A 15,402-nucleotide genomic window follows, 5' to 3' on the forward strand; every position below is an offset into this window, starting at 1 on the left:
AACCATTAGAACTAATAAACAAGTTCAGCAAGTTTGCAGAATATAAAATGAATGTACAAAAATCAAGTGTTTTTCTATACACTAGCAATTAACAATCCCAAAATGAATTAAAATTCTCTTTACAATAGTATCAAAAATAAATTATTTAGAAATAAAAAGAGTGCACTGAAAACTACAAAATATTTTGAAATAAATCAGAAAAGATTTAAGTAAATTGATCACTTGAACCCGGGAAGCAGAGGTTGTAGTGAGCCGAGATTGCACCATTGCACTTCAGCCAGGGCAACAGAGGGAGACTCCATCTCGGGGAAAAAAAAAGGAAAGAAAGGGAAGGGAAGGGAACAGAAGGGAAGGGAAGGGGAGCGGAGGGAGGGAAAGGGAGGCGAGGGAAAGGGAGGGGAGGGGAGGGGAGGGAAAGATAATATTTAAATAAACTGAAACATATTCTTTGGATCAGAAGACTTAATATTGTTAAAGTGACAATATTCCCCAAATTGATCTGTAGCTTCACCTCAACCCCTATCGATAACCCAGCTTGCTTTTTGGCTGAAATTGACGAGCTGATTCTATAATTTATAAGGAATCTCAAAGGATCCAGAATAACCAAAACAATATTGAAAAATAAAGAACAGCGTTGGTGGATTAACATTTTCCAATTTCAAAACTTACTATAACACTGAGGTAATCAAGTAGTGTCGCACTGTATAGCATGTACATTACAGATCAATGGACTAGAATCGAATGTCCAGAAATAAACCGTTATGTTTATAATGAATTACTTTTTAATAAAGTGTCAAGACAACGCAATGGGAAAAGAATAATGAATTCAACAAATGATGCATGGACAACCGGACATGCACATGCAACACAATGAATTTGAATTCCTCTATCACAGCATGCATAACAACTAACTTAAAACGGATCACGGATGTAAATGAAAAGCTAAAATTATAATTATCCTAGAGGAAAACGTACGACTAAATCTTTAAGATCTTATTGTAGGCAGTGGCTTCTTAGATATGACCCCAAAATCACAAAAGAAATTGGACTTAAATATTTTTGTGCTTCAAATATCATCAAGAAAGTGAAAACACAACCCGCAGAAGCAATAAAAATGCCTGTAAGTCATATATCCGATCAGAGACTTCTATCTAGGATACATAAATAATGCAATTCAATGGTAAAAAAAAAAAGATAAATAGCCTAATTTTCCAAAGACTCAAGTATCTTAATATACATCTCTCCAAAGATATAGCCAATAAGCATCTGAAAATATGTTCAACGCCATTTGCCAGGTGCACAAAACCAAGATAGCATGAGGAGACGCTACAGGGACTCTGCTGCTTCACAGACATGAAGCGTTGGTGAGAGCGTAGGCAGCCGCCTTTGGGAATTTCACATCCCGGCCGCCACACGCATGGTGCGCTCGTGTTTAAACTTAGCCGAGATCGTTACACGCGATTGAGTGTGTGCCCGTCAGACCCTGCGCTGCCGACTGGGATGGGGAAGGCGGGAGCCGGGAGTGGGCGGGGACCTTGGGGTCAGGCCCCAGGCGCGGGAAGCCGCCCAGGGGCGCGCAAAACCTTCTCCATATTCCACACCCCTTCCAAGCATTTGCCTGCCGCGATTTAGAGAGCCGACCCGTGATCCCTGGCCTCCCCTAGACAGCCTCGCACGTCCAGGTGTGGTGACCCCGTCCAGCTTGCCTCCTGCGAGCAATGACCATCTCCCGGCCTGGGCGCGGTCTCGGCGACCGCCTGCCTCCCGGCCAGAAGCCGCAGGTCCAGCCAGTGAGGACGCCGGCGCTGAGGGAGCCTCTGTGCTCCAGAATCCAAACTTTGTATCAGCGCTGGGGTGGCCTCCTCCAGGAAGCCCTCCTGATTCCCCCATGGGTCGCTCTTCCCCTACAGACTCCCGGAGCACCCCTGCTCTAAATACCGCGGCGTGGCACTGAGAACTTTCGGAGAGCAGAGGCTGCGGCTAGATTTCTAGGGGATCCCTGCAGCTCCACCCCAGCGCCTACAGGCGAAGCCAAGGCAGGCAGGCAGGACAAAGGGTGGAAGCAATGCAGGAGAGACCGAGTGAACGAATGGATGAGGGATGGCAGCCGAGGTTGCCCCAGTCCCCTGGCTGCAGATACAGACACCTTGCTGAGGAGGAGAGACCCAGGAGCGAGGCCCCCTGCCCAGTTCAAGGCGAGGTCCAGCGCAGTCGGCGCCACGTGAAGGGTGGGAGGGAAGTACTGTGGGGGCCCGGGCGGGGGCGGCCGGGAGCCGGGGGCCAGGCCGGGGCGGGGCCGGGACCGGGGCCCCGACCAGTGGTGGGAGGAGGCTGCGGCGCCAGATTCGGACGCCTGGACAGCCGAGCCGAGGCTCCCCGCGCTCGCTGCGCCCGCGGCCAGTGCCATGCCCTCCTACACGGTCACCGTGGCCACTGGCAGCCAGTGGTTTGCCGGCACTGACGACTACATCTACCTCAGCCTCCTGGGCTCGGCGGGCTGCAGCGAGAAGCACCTGCTGGACAAGCCCTTCTACAACGACTTCGAGCGCGGCGCGGTGAGCGCGGGCGGGGCGCGGGCTGGGGGGCGTCCGGGACCCGGTTTGGACCGCAGAGGCCTGGGCGGGGGCGCTGAGGGCCCGTCGGGGCGGCCCGGACAGGGGTGGGGGTGTCTAGGACCCCGTCGGGGCGGGTAGAACGGCGGTGGGGCGCGCCCTGGGCTCCCAGCGGCCGGTAGGTACCCCTGTGGGGAAGAGTCCAGGACCCCTGACTGCGGCCGCGACCCGCGTGGGAAACGGGAGACTTCCCGCGTGCAGTCTGCAGGGCGCCGCAGACGTCTCCCCTGGGAGGAGAAGGCCCAAGGTTTCCTCTCCACTTCAAGATCTGGGTTCGGAGGCTCTGGAGCCCCCTTCACTGGTCCGCATTTCTTGTGCCACCGCTTCCTCAGGCTCCTTCCGCAGGTGGCACTGGGAGGGAGAGGCAGAGGGGTCATGCTCACAGAACTCTGAGGGCACCTCAGAGCAGCCTGCTGTGAGCCGTGGGGGAGGGTGCAGGTCAGCGGGTCCAGAGGCCTGAGTTTCGTCCAGACATGACCACCAGCTCACTCTACCTTTAGTCTGGGCCTCAGTTTCCCCAGCTGTAAAGTGGAGGGTTGACTTCAGTCTGGTCCATGAGTCGTGGGTAAGCCCAGGCCCATCTGGTGGCTCAGACAGCACCTGGGCAGCTTACATTCTCAGGACAGGCCCCAGAGAAAATTAAAGGGAAGGAACAGAACCCAGGCGAGGAGAGGCCTTTCTTAAATGGAGGGGCTGCACTCCCTCCCAGCAGAATGTACACCAGGGAACACTTCCACGCTAGGTGTGAGGACTCGCGGGAGCCCTCAGCGTTTGGAAGCTAGTTCCTAATGCTGATCTGGACCTGAATTCCAGCCCCACGACTCTTTTCCACGAGCATGGGCAGGTCGCAGTTCTCACTGAGCCTTTAATGAAATGCCTACGCCTGTAATCCCAGCACTTTGGGAGGCCGAGGCGGGCGGATCACGAGCTCAGGAGATCGAGACCATCCTGGCTAACACGGTGAAACCCCGTCTCTACTAAAAATACAAAAAATTAGCCGGGCGTGGTGGTGCACGCCTGTAGTCCCAGCTACTCAGAGGCTGAGGCAGGAGAATGGCGTGAACCCAGGAGGCGGAGCTTGCAGTGAGCCGAGATGGTGCCACTGCACTCCAGCCTGGGCGACAAAGTGAGACTCCGTCTCAAAAAAAAAAAAAAAAACCAGAAATGCCTACTTCAGTACCTGGCAGAGGAAGCGCTCCATAAATGACTGGTAATAGTCCCAGACATACTGCATGTGCACAGGGAATATCAGTTCCCTTCCACCCCCACCCCAGCTCCTAACTGGACCAAAAAGATTTAGACTTTACCAAGCTGCCTTCTCACCATTTAGTTTACTATTTGATCAAACTGTATGAAATTGCTCATAATGGACAAATACAACTGGCAAGTTCATGTTTCAACTGATTATTCTTGGATAAAATTTGCCATCTTTTAGGTGTGCAGAGCCTGAAGTAAGTAAAAATGATTCTTTTTATGGATTCCAACCTCTCCATGGGTTCGATTCCTATCCAGGAGCCTCAGACCCTCGCTGTAGCACGACATGGTCCTCAGCCAAGGTCGTTAGCAACCTGGCTTGAGCTCCCTTCAAGAAGAGTTAGGCGTTGAGTACAAGAGCAACCTTCAGTTGCTTAGTTGCCCCAGTCAGGGAACTGGCCCTGAGGACTGCTGTGCCTTGGAGTTAATGTGTCATCCATTTAGGGTGATGGCTCGCTCTGCCATTTCTGATGCACCTTCATTTACTTCCGTTATTTCATGGATTCCCCCACACCTAGGGGAGAAGGACAGGATACAGACTACTTCCCCTTTGTAAGTGCTTTCCCCTCCCCATTCTCCTCCACACATCATAAGGTTCTAGAAGCACAGGCCATCGGTGTGCTCACACTGCATGGCACGGGCACCCCGTGCGTACTTTCCCCCTGGAGGGGACACCCTAACATGGCCATAGCGGGCTCTTCGGACGAAGAGTGAAGGCACTGTTTTGTCTACTATCTCCCTCTCTGGGTCTGTCTTCCCCACCCTGAGAAGTCATTCAAATGACATTATAATTAAACACCTCAGCCGGAATCCCGGGTGCAAATTTCAGGAGAGGTTTGCATGTCACATTTCCATTGGGTTGAGAGGGCTCTAAATCAGGGGGTGGGGGGGATGGGGGTGGGGGCTACCGCACGGTAGGGAACCAGCTAAGGCTGAAAGTTTCCTTGAAAAATTCAGCTTTTGAGAAAGTTCCTGTTGATGCAAAGTTACTCCACACTTTCTCTTGCCCAGCCCAAAACTACTTCCTCATTCTCCCAGCTTGGTATCTGTAAAGACAATCATCCTTTTTGGGTAAAGGTAAAAGAAAAACCCTAGAGGAGGTACTTGCTGAGAAGACAAGGTTATCCCATTTTACAGGGAAAAGTGTTAAAATCTGTATTGTTAACAGTAGTAATGATAGCAATAACAATAAAGGTATTGCCACACAATTCAATCATTTCCAAGTTATTGGCAGGTCCACATCCCCCTCCTGTAGGGCATAGTTCAGTCGAATAATGAACAGGGCTGATTTTTTCCTTGATAAAAGTGAGTCACAAGTCCCTTGTTATTCTCATCAGAGTTCTGCATAATGGTTCAGTCAGGACTGGGAATCAAGCTCTTTGCAGGTGGGATTATCCTATAAACAGTTGTGTCTTCCTTGGCTCCCCACTGTCTGCTGGAGAAAGCCAGGATCCTACACAGAATGGCCTTATTTCCAGAGGCTAACCCAAGTCTAGGCAAATTTAACAAGTTGATTTGTTTCTTTAACTCTGTAAATTTAAAGTAATTCAGATCGGATACGATGACTGTAACAGATCTGAAGATTTCTGAGAAATCTTAGTTGGCCCATTTCATTCCGTGCTAGTACTTTTAAGAAAGCTGAGGGTAATAGGGTGGTGTTTAATATATGATACTTGAATGTGTTCAACAAGTGTAGAAAAGTCTTATAACGATACATGCTTCTTAAATATAGTCAGTGAGTATTCTAACATTCATGAAAAATTAATTCTAGAATACCTCTTTCTTGTGAATGGAAATATATTAGTGGAGCATAAATATTTCTTTGTTATGACCCTCAATCCCTCTCTCATCTCCCAGTCTTCCCCTCTGAGCCATCTTTTCCCTACATTCTGCCCCCTCTTTTGCCTCCTCTTCCTTCCCCTGTTCCCAGTCCCCTCAATGCTCCCCATTTCTGCTCTCTGCCTTACAACTCTCCCTTCTCTTCTGCTCTGAATTTTCCTCTACACTGTCTTCCAGCCACCTCTCGGAGGCCCCTTCTCTGCTCCCTCAATCTCCGGCTCTCTGTCCCACATTTTCCCCTTCTCTGCCCCTTGGTCTCCCTATCCACTGTCCCCATCCGTCTCTCCATCCCTTGCTCTCCTCAGCTCTTCCCCATAACCTCCTCCTCTCTCATCCCGAGTCTCTGTTTTATCTGACCCCCAGTCTTCCTCTCTGTTCTACAGCCTCCTCCTCCCACAAGCCCCTCATTGGTCCCCCTCCAATATGGGTAGCCTGGAGCTGGGGCACACATCCTTGCTTCCGCAGAGAGATCCATTTCCCTGTCTCAGCAACAGCAGAAATCTGATGAAAGGCAGATGAAAACTTTCCTAAAATGCTGATAGAAAGCTCACATGAAAACTGACCAACTCACACTTTGCTGAAATATTCAAAAGCTTTAAAACTACATATCCAATAAAAAGTTAAAAGCAATAAGCAAAATCAGCAAAGTGGCCCCTTGTGAATGGAGGCCGGTGAGTTGCAGGTGTTCCCTTGTCTCTCTCCAGCATCTGCACCACCACGCCACCCACTTCTGTCCCCAGAAACTGTGCCCAGCCTTCCTCCTCCCACATGTGAATTCCCCTGGGGACCCTGCCCTCCCAGTTCCCCACATCTGAAATGTCCTACCCATGCCCGTCCTCCTGCTAACCTCCCCTCTGAAATCTGATCAGCCCCCAAAAGCTGCCTCAAATACCCTCTCTTATGAAGTTTTACACTGTCCTTCCACGCCACTCCGCATTGCCCCTTTATACTCCATCCAGTGTACGAACCAGGGCTCAAAGCTAGGCCTTCTAGCTTCTGGTTCAGGGCTTTTCTCAAGATGTGGCCTTGGGGAACTGTGGGAGGAACCTGGGCTTGGCCATCACACAGGTGTAGGTTCTGATCTTGAGGCCACCTTTGGTCTCTGAGCCTCAGTTTCTATCTATAAAGCAGGACAGTCACCTGCTCGGCCATTTCCAGGTCCAGTGCTTCCTGAGGGCCTGTTGGGGGGTGTCCACTGTTGATAGCGCCCACCATAATTCAATGTGTCACCTGAGAATTTAATGTGTCACATCTAATAGACAAATACAGCATCAGCCCAGTGTACTTGGCCCACAGAGGAGGGAGGAAGACGGGCACTGTAGTTCCACACACCTTCCAAAGACCTTACTTAGCAGTTTGACACATGTGACCCTGTATTTTCCTGGAGGGAGGCCTTTCTCTATCTGTCATTCTTCCAGTAGTACCCCCTGGGATGTTGGAACCACAGCCACCAAGCTTTGTATTTTACTTCCTGAGTTGGGTCGAGGCTGGAGCCCTCCGCCCCTTGTTCACCTCTTATCACATTCAGGCCTGAAGCCAGCACCAGGAAAGTGGCTGGGCTGGCCATAGACCAGCCAGACTGCAGGCCTGGCCCCCTCCTGATGTGGAAGGCCCCGTCAGATGGCAGATGGAGTCATCGTAAATCTGCCTAGTGATTTTACTCCAAGTGAAACTCGGGGCTCTCCACCAGGTGCCTGCAGGTGTGGATAGAGCAGGGGGCCAGGAGTGTCCCAGTCCCCTGTGACTGCACCACAGATGTGCTGGAGGGTCACCCCACTGTCCGCTTCTTCAGAGAAGCTGCTCAGTCTCTTCGTGTGGGTCATCACCCCCAGGCAGACAACAGGCTCTCCCTGTGGGACCTGTGCAGTCCTGGAATGCCTCCTCGGCCCATCTGCCTCTCCTCTTAGTCCAAGGTACTGGGCGCCTCCCTCCTATGAGAGTGTCCCCTTCAGCTTCTCCTGCCCCTCCTCCAGCTTTCCTGGCATCTATCCCCCAGGGACACCTTCCTCCCTCTCCAGCCCCTCAGAGCCACAGGAAAGCCACTTCCCCTGCAGCAGCCACACTCTGGCCCAGGCCCAGGCCTCTGGTGGCCGCCCCTCAGTCCTCACTGCACATGAACTTGCTCTGCCTGCCCCACTAGCACTCAGAATGCCTCCCACTCTCCCTCTGTCCTCACAGCCCTGTCTCCACCCTTTCAGGAGTTCCTTCTGGGCTTTGAGCAAAGGGGTTTGAGGTCACAGGTTCAGTTTCCTCCTCCCATGTGTGCTCTGGTTACTTGGATTGGCACATGTAGTCACGAAGGGGCTGCAACGCAGGGGCCCGTGCTAGCTCACAGGCAGTGCAGGGCCTGGTGTCCTGCAACCTGCTGGATTCGGGAAGGGGCACCGGTGGTTCTGACACACACAACCAGTGGCCTGTGCCTCTGGAGAAAGGAGGCTACCCAGGACGGTGTCACTTCGTTTTCTCAATGGTCCTGTAAGTGAGGGGTTATCATCCTTGGGTAGATGAAGAAACAGCTTCAGAGAATGAAGCAATGTGCCATCCAGCTAGTTGCCTGAAGCTGGGATGTGAATTCAGAGCTCCAGACCCCAGGGCCCACCCAGCTTTCTGCCCCTCACTGCCCTCTTCCCACTCGTTAGTGGGATCAGGAATCTCTGTCTTGGCTCACAACCTGCAGCTGAGGTCTCCATAAATCCCTGTGGCGTGCAGGGCCTGGCGTGGGGCAGGCCCAATGCGTGTCCAGTCCTGGGCCACTCAGCCCCCACTCTACTCCTCCAGATGGGCCTGAGCCCCTGAGATGCTGAGACTCCTGTCCCATCAGAATCTGCCCGCCCTGCCCATGATGGGCGAGGCCCTGTCTGTGGCCCTGCTCTCCTGAGGATGAGCTGTGGCAGGAAGGCTCTTTCTCAGAGGTGACAGGTGAGGCTGGTACTCTGCCTGCAGGAGGGGCATTCTCGTGGGGCCGAGGCTGGTCCACATGTGGCTGGATCCAAGACATGTCATCCCAGCACGTGGGCCTGGTTCCTCTGCCATCAGAAACTGTTCCTAGGACCTCTGGCCTAAACCACAGAGCACAGGGAGGAAGCTTCCGCTTTCTGACCACAAGCGTCTGGCCTCAGTGTCAGCCACCCCAAACTGCTCACAGCGTTCAGAGCCAAGAGGTTTGCGGAAAACACTTGACTTCCCATTCCTCTTAGGAAGCCCTCCAGGGGTCCTCCTGGCAGCTTGGAGGCAGGGCATGGAATGGGGATGCCTGGGCTCAGACAAAGGATGATACCCCTTGCCCCTTCCACTTTGCCATCGTGCTGAGAAGTCTAGGTTCTGCTGCCTTGGATAAAGCTCAAGGGTTGATGAATCTGACTTAGAAAGTGCCTTGGAGGGGCCAGGCACAGTGGCTCATGACTGTAATCCCAGCACTTTGGGAGGCCGAGGCATGTGGATCACTTGAGGTGAGGAGTTCAAGACCAGCCTGGCCAACATGGTGAAACCCTGTCTCTACTAAAAATGCAAAACTTAGCCAGATGTGGTAGCAGGTGCCTGTAGTCCCAGCTACTTGGGAGTCTGAGGCAGAAGAATCACTTGAACCTTGGAAGTGGAGGTTGCAGTGAGCTGCGATCGAGACACTGTACTCCAGCCTGAGCAACACAGTGAGACTCCACCTCAAAATAAAAAAGAAAATGCCGTGGAGGGCATCAAGTCCAGGGCTTTCCAAACCTGCTGGTCATCAGAACATGTAATGCAATGCCTGAGCCTCTCATCCCACCTTCCTGTTTGCCATCCATTGCTGCAGAGACACAAGCCCTCTAGAAGCTATGGCTGCTGCCTCAGAGCCACTCATGTCCTGGAAGCAGGAGCCTGGCAGGGAGGAGGCCAAGCAGCCTTGTCCCGGAGGCCTGGGCAGCAGCACTGTACACAGCCTGGGGTGGTGCCTTCTAGTTGCAAGGCCAGTCTCACCCTGCCACCAGTAATACCACAGGTGCAGCCGGAGCTGCTTGATCTCACTGTTCTCTAGGCATCACCATGTGGCTGTGAACTGCAGATGTCCCAGGAGGACTCAAATCCATGCAAGTTCCCTGTATCTAAGCCTCACCATTTTCACTCACTTATTAGCCACACTGATAACTGGAAAGAGAGGAAGTGGCTGTGATGGAAAGGCCTGGGGCGGGGCTCCAGCTCTGCTCTGAGTGGAAGAGGTGGGAGTCACTGAGCCTCGCTGTCTTCATCTGTGGAAGGGGTCATAACTCCCCTGCACTCCCAGCGTCGTTGTGGAGATCCACTTTCAGCAAGCCCATCACCAGTTGTAAAGGCCTCCCACAAGGCTGTCCCATGTAGGGGCAACTGCGGACCCTCACTGGTCACAGCCTCACAGGTGCAGGCATGAGCCTGGGCGTCTCCCTATCCTCCAGCCTGAGCTAAGTGCAGACAGCAGACGTTGCCCTCTGAGCAGCACGGCACTGTCCTGACTCACTGGATTCTCTCTCCTCAAGAGTAGGGCCCAGGACTTGTCCATTTCTGCCACCTGCCTGGGTCTTAGCACTGAGCCTTCTCAGGGGCAGGCCTTCAGTGAATGCCTTGACTAAATGAATTCAGGAGTTCATTTAAGGTGTTCATGAAGCATCTTGGCTCCATGAACTTTAGTGGAGGCAGAACTCTACCTCTTCCCATTTTGGCTAGGCCTGAGAATCGGCATAAGACAGATTCATGGGCAAAAGCATACAGATTTCTTTAATACAAGTTGTACGTGGCATGGGAGCCCTCTTAAAAAGATGAAGACCCCAAGAAGCAGTTAGAGGCAATCCCCCTTAGATACTGCATTGGATGATTAGTTGTGAAAGGTGATAAGGCCAAGGGGCTTGGGCTAGGGCAGGTAATTGGGCAGAGAAGTGACTCGGGAGGTCAGGGCATGTTGTACAAAATCTGTTTGTTTGGATTTCTTTTGGCTTCAGCTTCCCAAACTTGATGAAAAGAGTGTTACTTTCCTTTTGGTGTAGGGAGGACATCTTTCACAGGGGACTTTCATCTCCTGCTTCTAAGAAACAGCACGAATGTCACAGTGATCTTGCACCTGCTGTTTTTATAAGTGCTTTTCATTCAACATAGTCCCTGTGCCAGAGCAGTATACTTTGGGGTGACAAATTCTTAATACCTTCAGAACAAAGGCTCAGGAGACCACACATGGCCTGATTGCCTGTTCTCCTTCCCAGGTGGATTCGTACGACGTGACTGTGGATGAGGAACTGGGCGAGATCCAGCTGGTCAAAATCGAGAAGCGCAAGTACTGGCTGCATGACGACTGGTACCTGAAGTACATCACGCTGAAGACGCCCCACGGGGACTACATCGAGTTCCCCTGCTACCGCTGGATCACCGGTGATGGCGAGGTAGTCCTGAGGGATGGACGCGGTGAGCAGCTCAGGCCCCTTCTGCCCCGGGCTTCCCGAGAACCGAAAGTTCTTCCTGTCCTCAAAGCACTGTAGTCATAGGAGGAATGACACTGCTGTGTAGGGGCGAGAAGTGGGAGGGCTCTGCCCTGTGTCTCAACGCACCTGCAGGAGGCGTGACTTTCTTTGGGATTCATCCAAGCCCCTGAGGGTGGAGCAGGTGGCCCTAGGCCTCACTGCCATCATGTCCTCACTCTGTGCTACAGTTCTACAGGGGAGGGTTGTGCCTCCCTTTTTGTCAGTGGGTAACTAAGGTCCACTGAGGCAGATAGCTATGGGACATGCCCCTGGAGGGGCACTTCTCCAGTTGCCAGGGTGTGACATCACTTTCTAGGTTCATAGCCTGCCCTCTCTGAGATCACAGTAGGGCTCAGGCAAGCTCGGGGTGCCCTTGTGGGCCTGGGGAGTGAAGGGGTGGACAAGGAGCACCCCAAGTGCCAGCTCCGAGGGGCGATGGACAGGCCTGTAAATCACAGTTACCAGTTCTTCAACCCCAAGTCTCACTTTTTGCTGAAAGAGAGAAGAACCTCAAATCTGCTCCCCTTAGTCAGATCCCAGTCAGGAGGCCATTCTTTGTAAGGAACACACAGCTGACCTGGTACAGAGCATCAGAGAGAGAAGCAGGCATCAAGGTCAGCCAAGGCCACTCTCCCTGAATGAACCGCCTTGCACACCCAGCCTCCTAGTGTGCCTGGCAAAATCCTACCTCACTTCAAGTCATAACCCTTCTGCTTGCTCTCAGTTTAAACCTGGAAAGATAAGCCTTCAAAGGCCAGGCAGCCCCTGTAATAATAAGAGGAAGCCACTGCTTCTGCCGTGACAGCATCGAACTCTTCCTCTTTGCCAAGTTTCCTGTAGCTAGTGTGTTTTTCAAAGAAGTTTGGTGGGGTGGGTAGGAAGAAATGACTATTACCCCCATTATATAGCTAAGAAAACTGAGACAAAGGATAAAAATGTTATTATGTACCTGCTGTTCTTAAGCTACCAGGCCACATCCCATCGTTTCTGATGTGGAGTTTGACTTAAGAAACCAAATTTCCAGAATATTTCTGAATACGGAGATAAGAGGATTTTTGTCCCCCTACCTAATGACAGGAAAAAAATCACAAAGTTCATTTATTCTTGTGGTCGTCAGAATGTGGAAAGTTGTGGAGAGGGCACTTCTCCTTTTCTGGTAGTTAGAAAATGCTGGCTCTGAAACTCCCTCCTGCCCATCTACCCAAGGTCTCAGTTATGAAGCCCTTCTTCCTGCAGACCCTTCAGCTCATCTCGGCAAAAAACAGATGGTACACTAGGATGAGGGTTTAAGAAAGGGGCATCACAAAGGTGTGGGCCCATGCGCAGAGGGACCATGCAGAGTGCGGGGCCATCAGCACCACTAGTCCTGATGCAGGTGGAGGGAGAAGGTTGTGGGAGTAATCCAGAAGTATCCTGGAGACAGTACCCTTGGAGGAGCTGCAGCCCTCAGTAGAAAGATGCTGGGGAGTAATTGGCCTCTCCTTGCTCTATATATTCCCTCCTTTCTGGTCAGAGTTCCCAGTGGGAAGCCCATTGAGGCATCTCATTCCAATCACTTTCAGGGATAGCACTAGTTGGAAGGTAAGCATAGAGAAGCTGTCCAGCAATTTTCACTCTCTCTACTGCTGTAAAACCAACCTCCTTGGTAGTTTTAAATAGCCATTTAATTTTGTTCATGCTCTTGCAGGTCAGGAATTTGGGAAAGGCTTCACTGGGTGGTTCATCTGTGGCCATGTAGCATCAGCTTAGGGAACTGGGGCTTCTTCTCTCTAGGCTCCTTGGCCTCTCTGTCCATATGGATTCTCATTCTTTAAGGCTTCTCACAGAATAGTGTCCTCTGGGTGCTTGCATTTCTTACATGATGGCTGGCTTCCAAGAGCAAGTTTTCTAAGAGACAGAAAGTTGAAGCTGCCAGTCTCTTCAGGCTTGGGCCTAGAAACTGGCACACTGTAACTTCCACCATATTCTACTGGTCCAAGCAGTCACAGAGCCCACCCAGACTCCAGAGGAGGGGATGCAGACCCCCCATCTCTCAATGGAAGGAATGTCAAAGAATTTGTGGCCTATTATTATTGTTGTTATTATTATTATTATTATTTTGAGACAAAGTCTCGCTCTGTTGCCCAAGCTGGAAGGCAGTGGCACGATCTCAGCTCACTGCAACCTCTGCCTCCCAGGTTCAAGCGATTCTCCTGCCTCAGCCTCCCAGGTAGCTGGAATTACAGGCTCCAGCCACCATGCCTGGCTAATTTTTGTATTTTTACTAGAGATAGGGTTTTGCCATGTTGGCCAGGGTGGTCTGGAACTCCTGACCTCAGGTGATCCATTTGCCTTGGCCTCCCAAATTGCTAGGATTACAGTTGTGAGCCACCATGCCCAGCTGTGGCCGATTATTAATCCACCACATGGCACAACAACCAATCCCTTGAACAACCTGGAAATGAGGGGGGGCCAACCTACAAGTGATTCAATTACTCACCATATGATCACCCCTTAAATCTAATATTTCACCACTACACCTTGGATGAACATGAATGTCAGAGGGCCATTACCGTGGCCCCATGGATCCAGAGCATCTGTGTGAAGGGACAGTTTCATTAAGGCACTGTGTCAGTCCTTGGAACCTGCCCTGCTGAGCTCTTCTGCCATCAGTCCAGGCTTTCTCATCCTGTCATACTCCCAGAACTTCATCAGCCATTGGGTAGATTCTTCAAACACCTTTGGGGCCAGGGGAGAAGGACCATTCTCTTTTTTAAACTTGGCATGTTGCAATTGTGTATGTACTGACTTATTCATACCAGTGAAACTGAAGAGATCCAGCACCTCAGAGTCGAGGTGCCCAAGAGATTAGCTGGTTCCTTAAGGTATATAAGAGATGATGAATGTTGAGTGCCTCCAGAATTACCCCCATAGCCAATGATAACAGTTATTGTCACTATTAATACTCACCTTGCCTTCCGTGGCCTCAAGCCTCCCCTCTTGGCTGGCCTTACATCCCCAGGGGAGAATGCAGAGGTATCCCGCTAATATTCCTTTTTGGGCCCCAGTTCCAAGCTCAAGGATGAAGTTGCCTCAGCCTGGAAGTGCTATGGGGTGGACAGCTCAGAGTGTGGCCTGGGTGTCATCTGAGAACTGGGTCCAGGTCTGCAGTTAGATCAGTACAGAAGTTGAAGCCTATAGTTCCAGCACTTTGGGTGGCCAAGGCGAGAGGATTGTTTGAGTCTAGGATTTTGACACAAGCAACGTAGAGAGACTCCATCTCTACAAAAAAAAAAAATTGAAAATTAGCCAGGGGCCAAGGTGGGCGGATCATGAGGTCCGGAGATTTAGACCATCCTGGCTAACACAGTGAAACCCCGTGTCTACTAAAAATACAAAAAATTAGCCGGGCGTTGTGGGGCACCTGCAGTTCCAGCTACTCGGGAGGCTGAGGAAGGAGAATGGCGTGAACTCGGGAGGCGGAGCTTGCAGTGAACTGAGATGGGGCCACTGCACTCCAGCCTGGGTGATAGAGCAAGATCCCATCTCAAAAAAAAAAAAAAAAAAATTAACCAGGTGTGGTGGTGTGTGCCTGTAGTCCCAACTACTTAGAAGGCTGAGGTTGGGGAACCACTTGAGTCCTGAAGTTCAAGGCTCCAGGGAGCTATGATCATGCCACTGCACTCTAGCCTGGGAGATGGAGGGAGACCCTGTCTCTAAAAAAAAAATAAAATAAATACAAAATAAAATACAAAGACTCAGAGTAGGGGTTTTGGAAACTTTTAAAGCAAGTTAACAGAACAATTTTATGACTTTTGTACTTAATCAGAAAAAAAATGACTTGCATTTTGAATATCTGTGGGTTTTGTAAATTTCATTTTCATTTTTTCTAGTAATTGATTGTTATTATATTTTACAAAAATATCAATATGTGTTGAAAAGAAAGTTTTAAAACGTAATGCTTCACCATGAGAGCTACAGTAACTATTCCAGGATCTGTTTTCAGGAGATCTGGGTTCCCCCTACTCACAGCTCTATGGGCTGCATTCACAGGCTTGGCCTTAAGCAATAGTTTAAAGAGTGGTCATGATATGACCTGGTCTGCTGTAAAGGCTCTGAGAAGCAGCCCTGCCCTTAGCTACTTGCTCCAACTCCTGCAGTGAGAGACACGCTGAGAGATAAGATGCTCTCAGAGCCAGGCTTAGAGGGAGGAGCAGAACCCTCAGGCCAATGATGACTATAGGCATGATAATGGTCAT

At 51.0% G+C, this 15,402-nt stretch overlaps 1 protein-coding gene across 4 annotated transcripts in view; it reads left to right on the top strand.

Moving 5' to 3' along the window:
- The first annotated feature begins 2,298 nt into the window (after positions 1-2,298).
- Positions 2,299-15,402, top strand: part of ALOX5 (arachidonate 5-lipoxygenase) — a 60,732-nt gene continuing 47,628 nt past the window's right edge. For all 4 annotated transcript variants that reach the window (XM_025397888.1, XM_025397892.1, XM_025397890.1 and 1 more), the window contains exons 1-2: positions 2,299-2,555; positions 10,910-11,108. In XM_025397888.1, the coding sequence (XP_025253673.1) occupies positions 2,406-2,555; positions 10,910-11,108 (349 nt within the window). In that variant the 5' untranslated portion in view covers positions 2,299-2,405. The remainder of the gene's footprint in view (positions 2,556-10,909; positions 11,109-15,402) is intronic.

Source organism: Theropithecus gelada, chromosome 9 (genome assembly GCF_003255815.1).
Source record: "Theropithecus gelada isolate Dixy chromosome 9, Tgel_1.0, whole genome shotgun sequence".
Taxonomy (NCBI): Eukaryota; Metazoa; Chordata; class Mammalia; order Primates; family Cercopithecidae; genus Theropithecus; species Theropithecus gelada.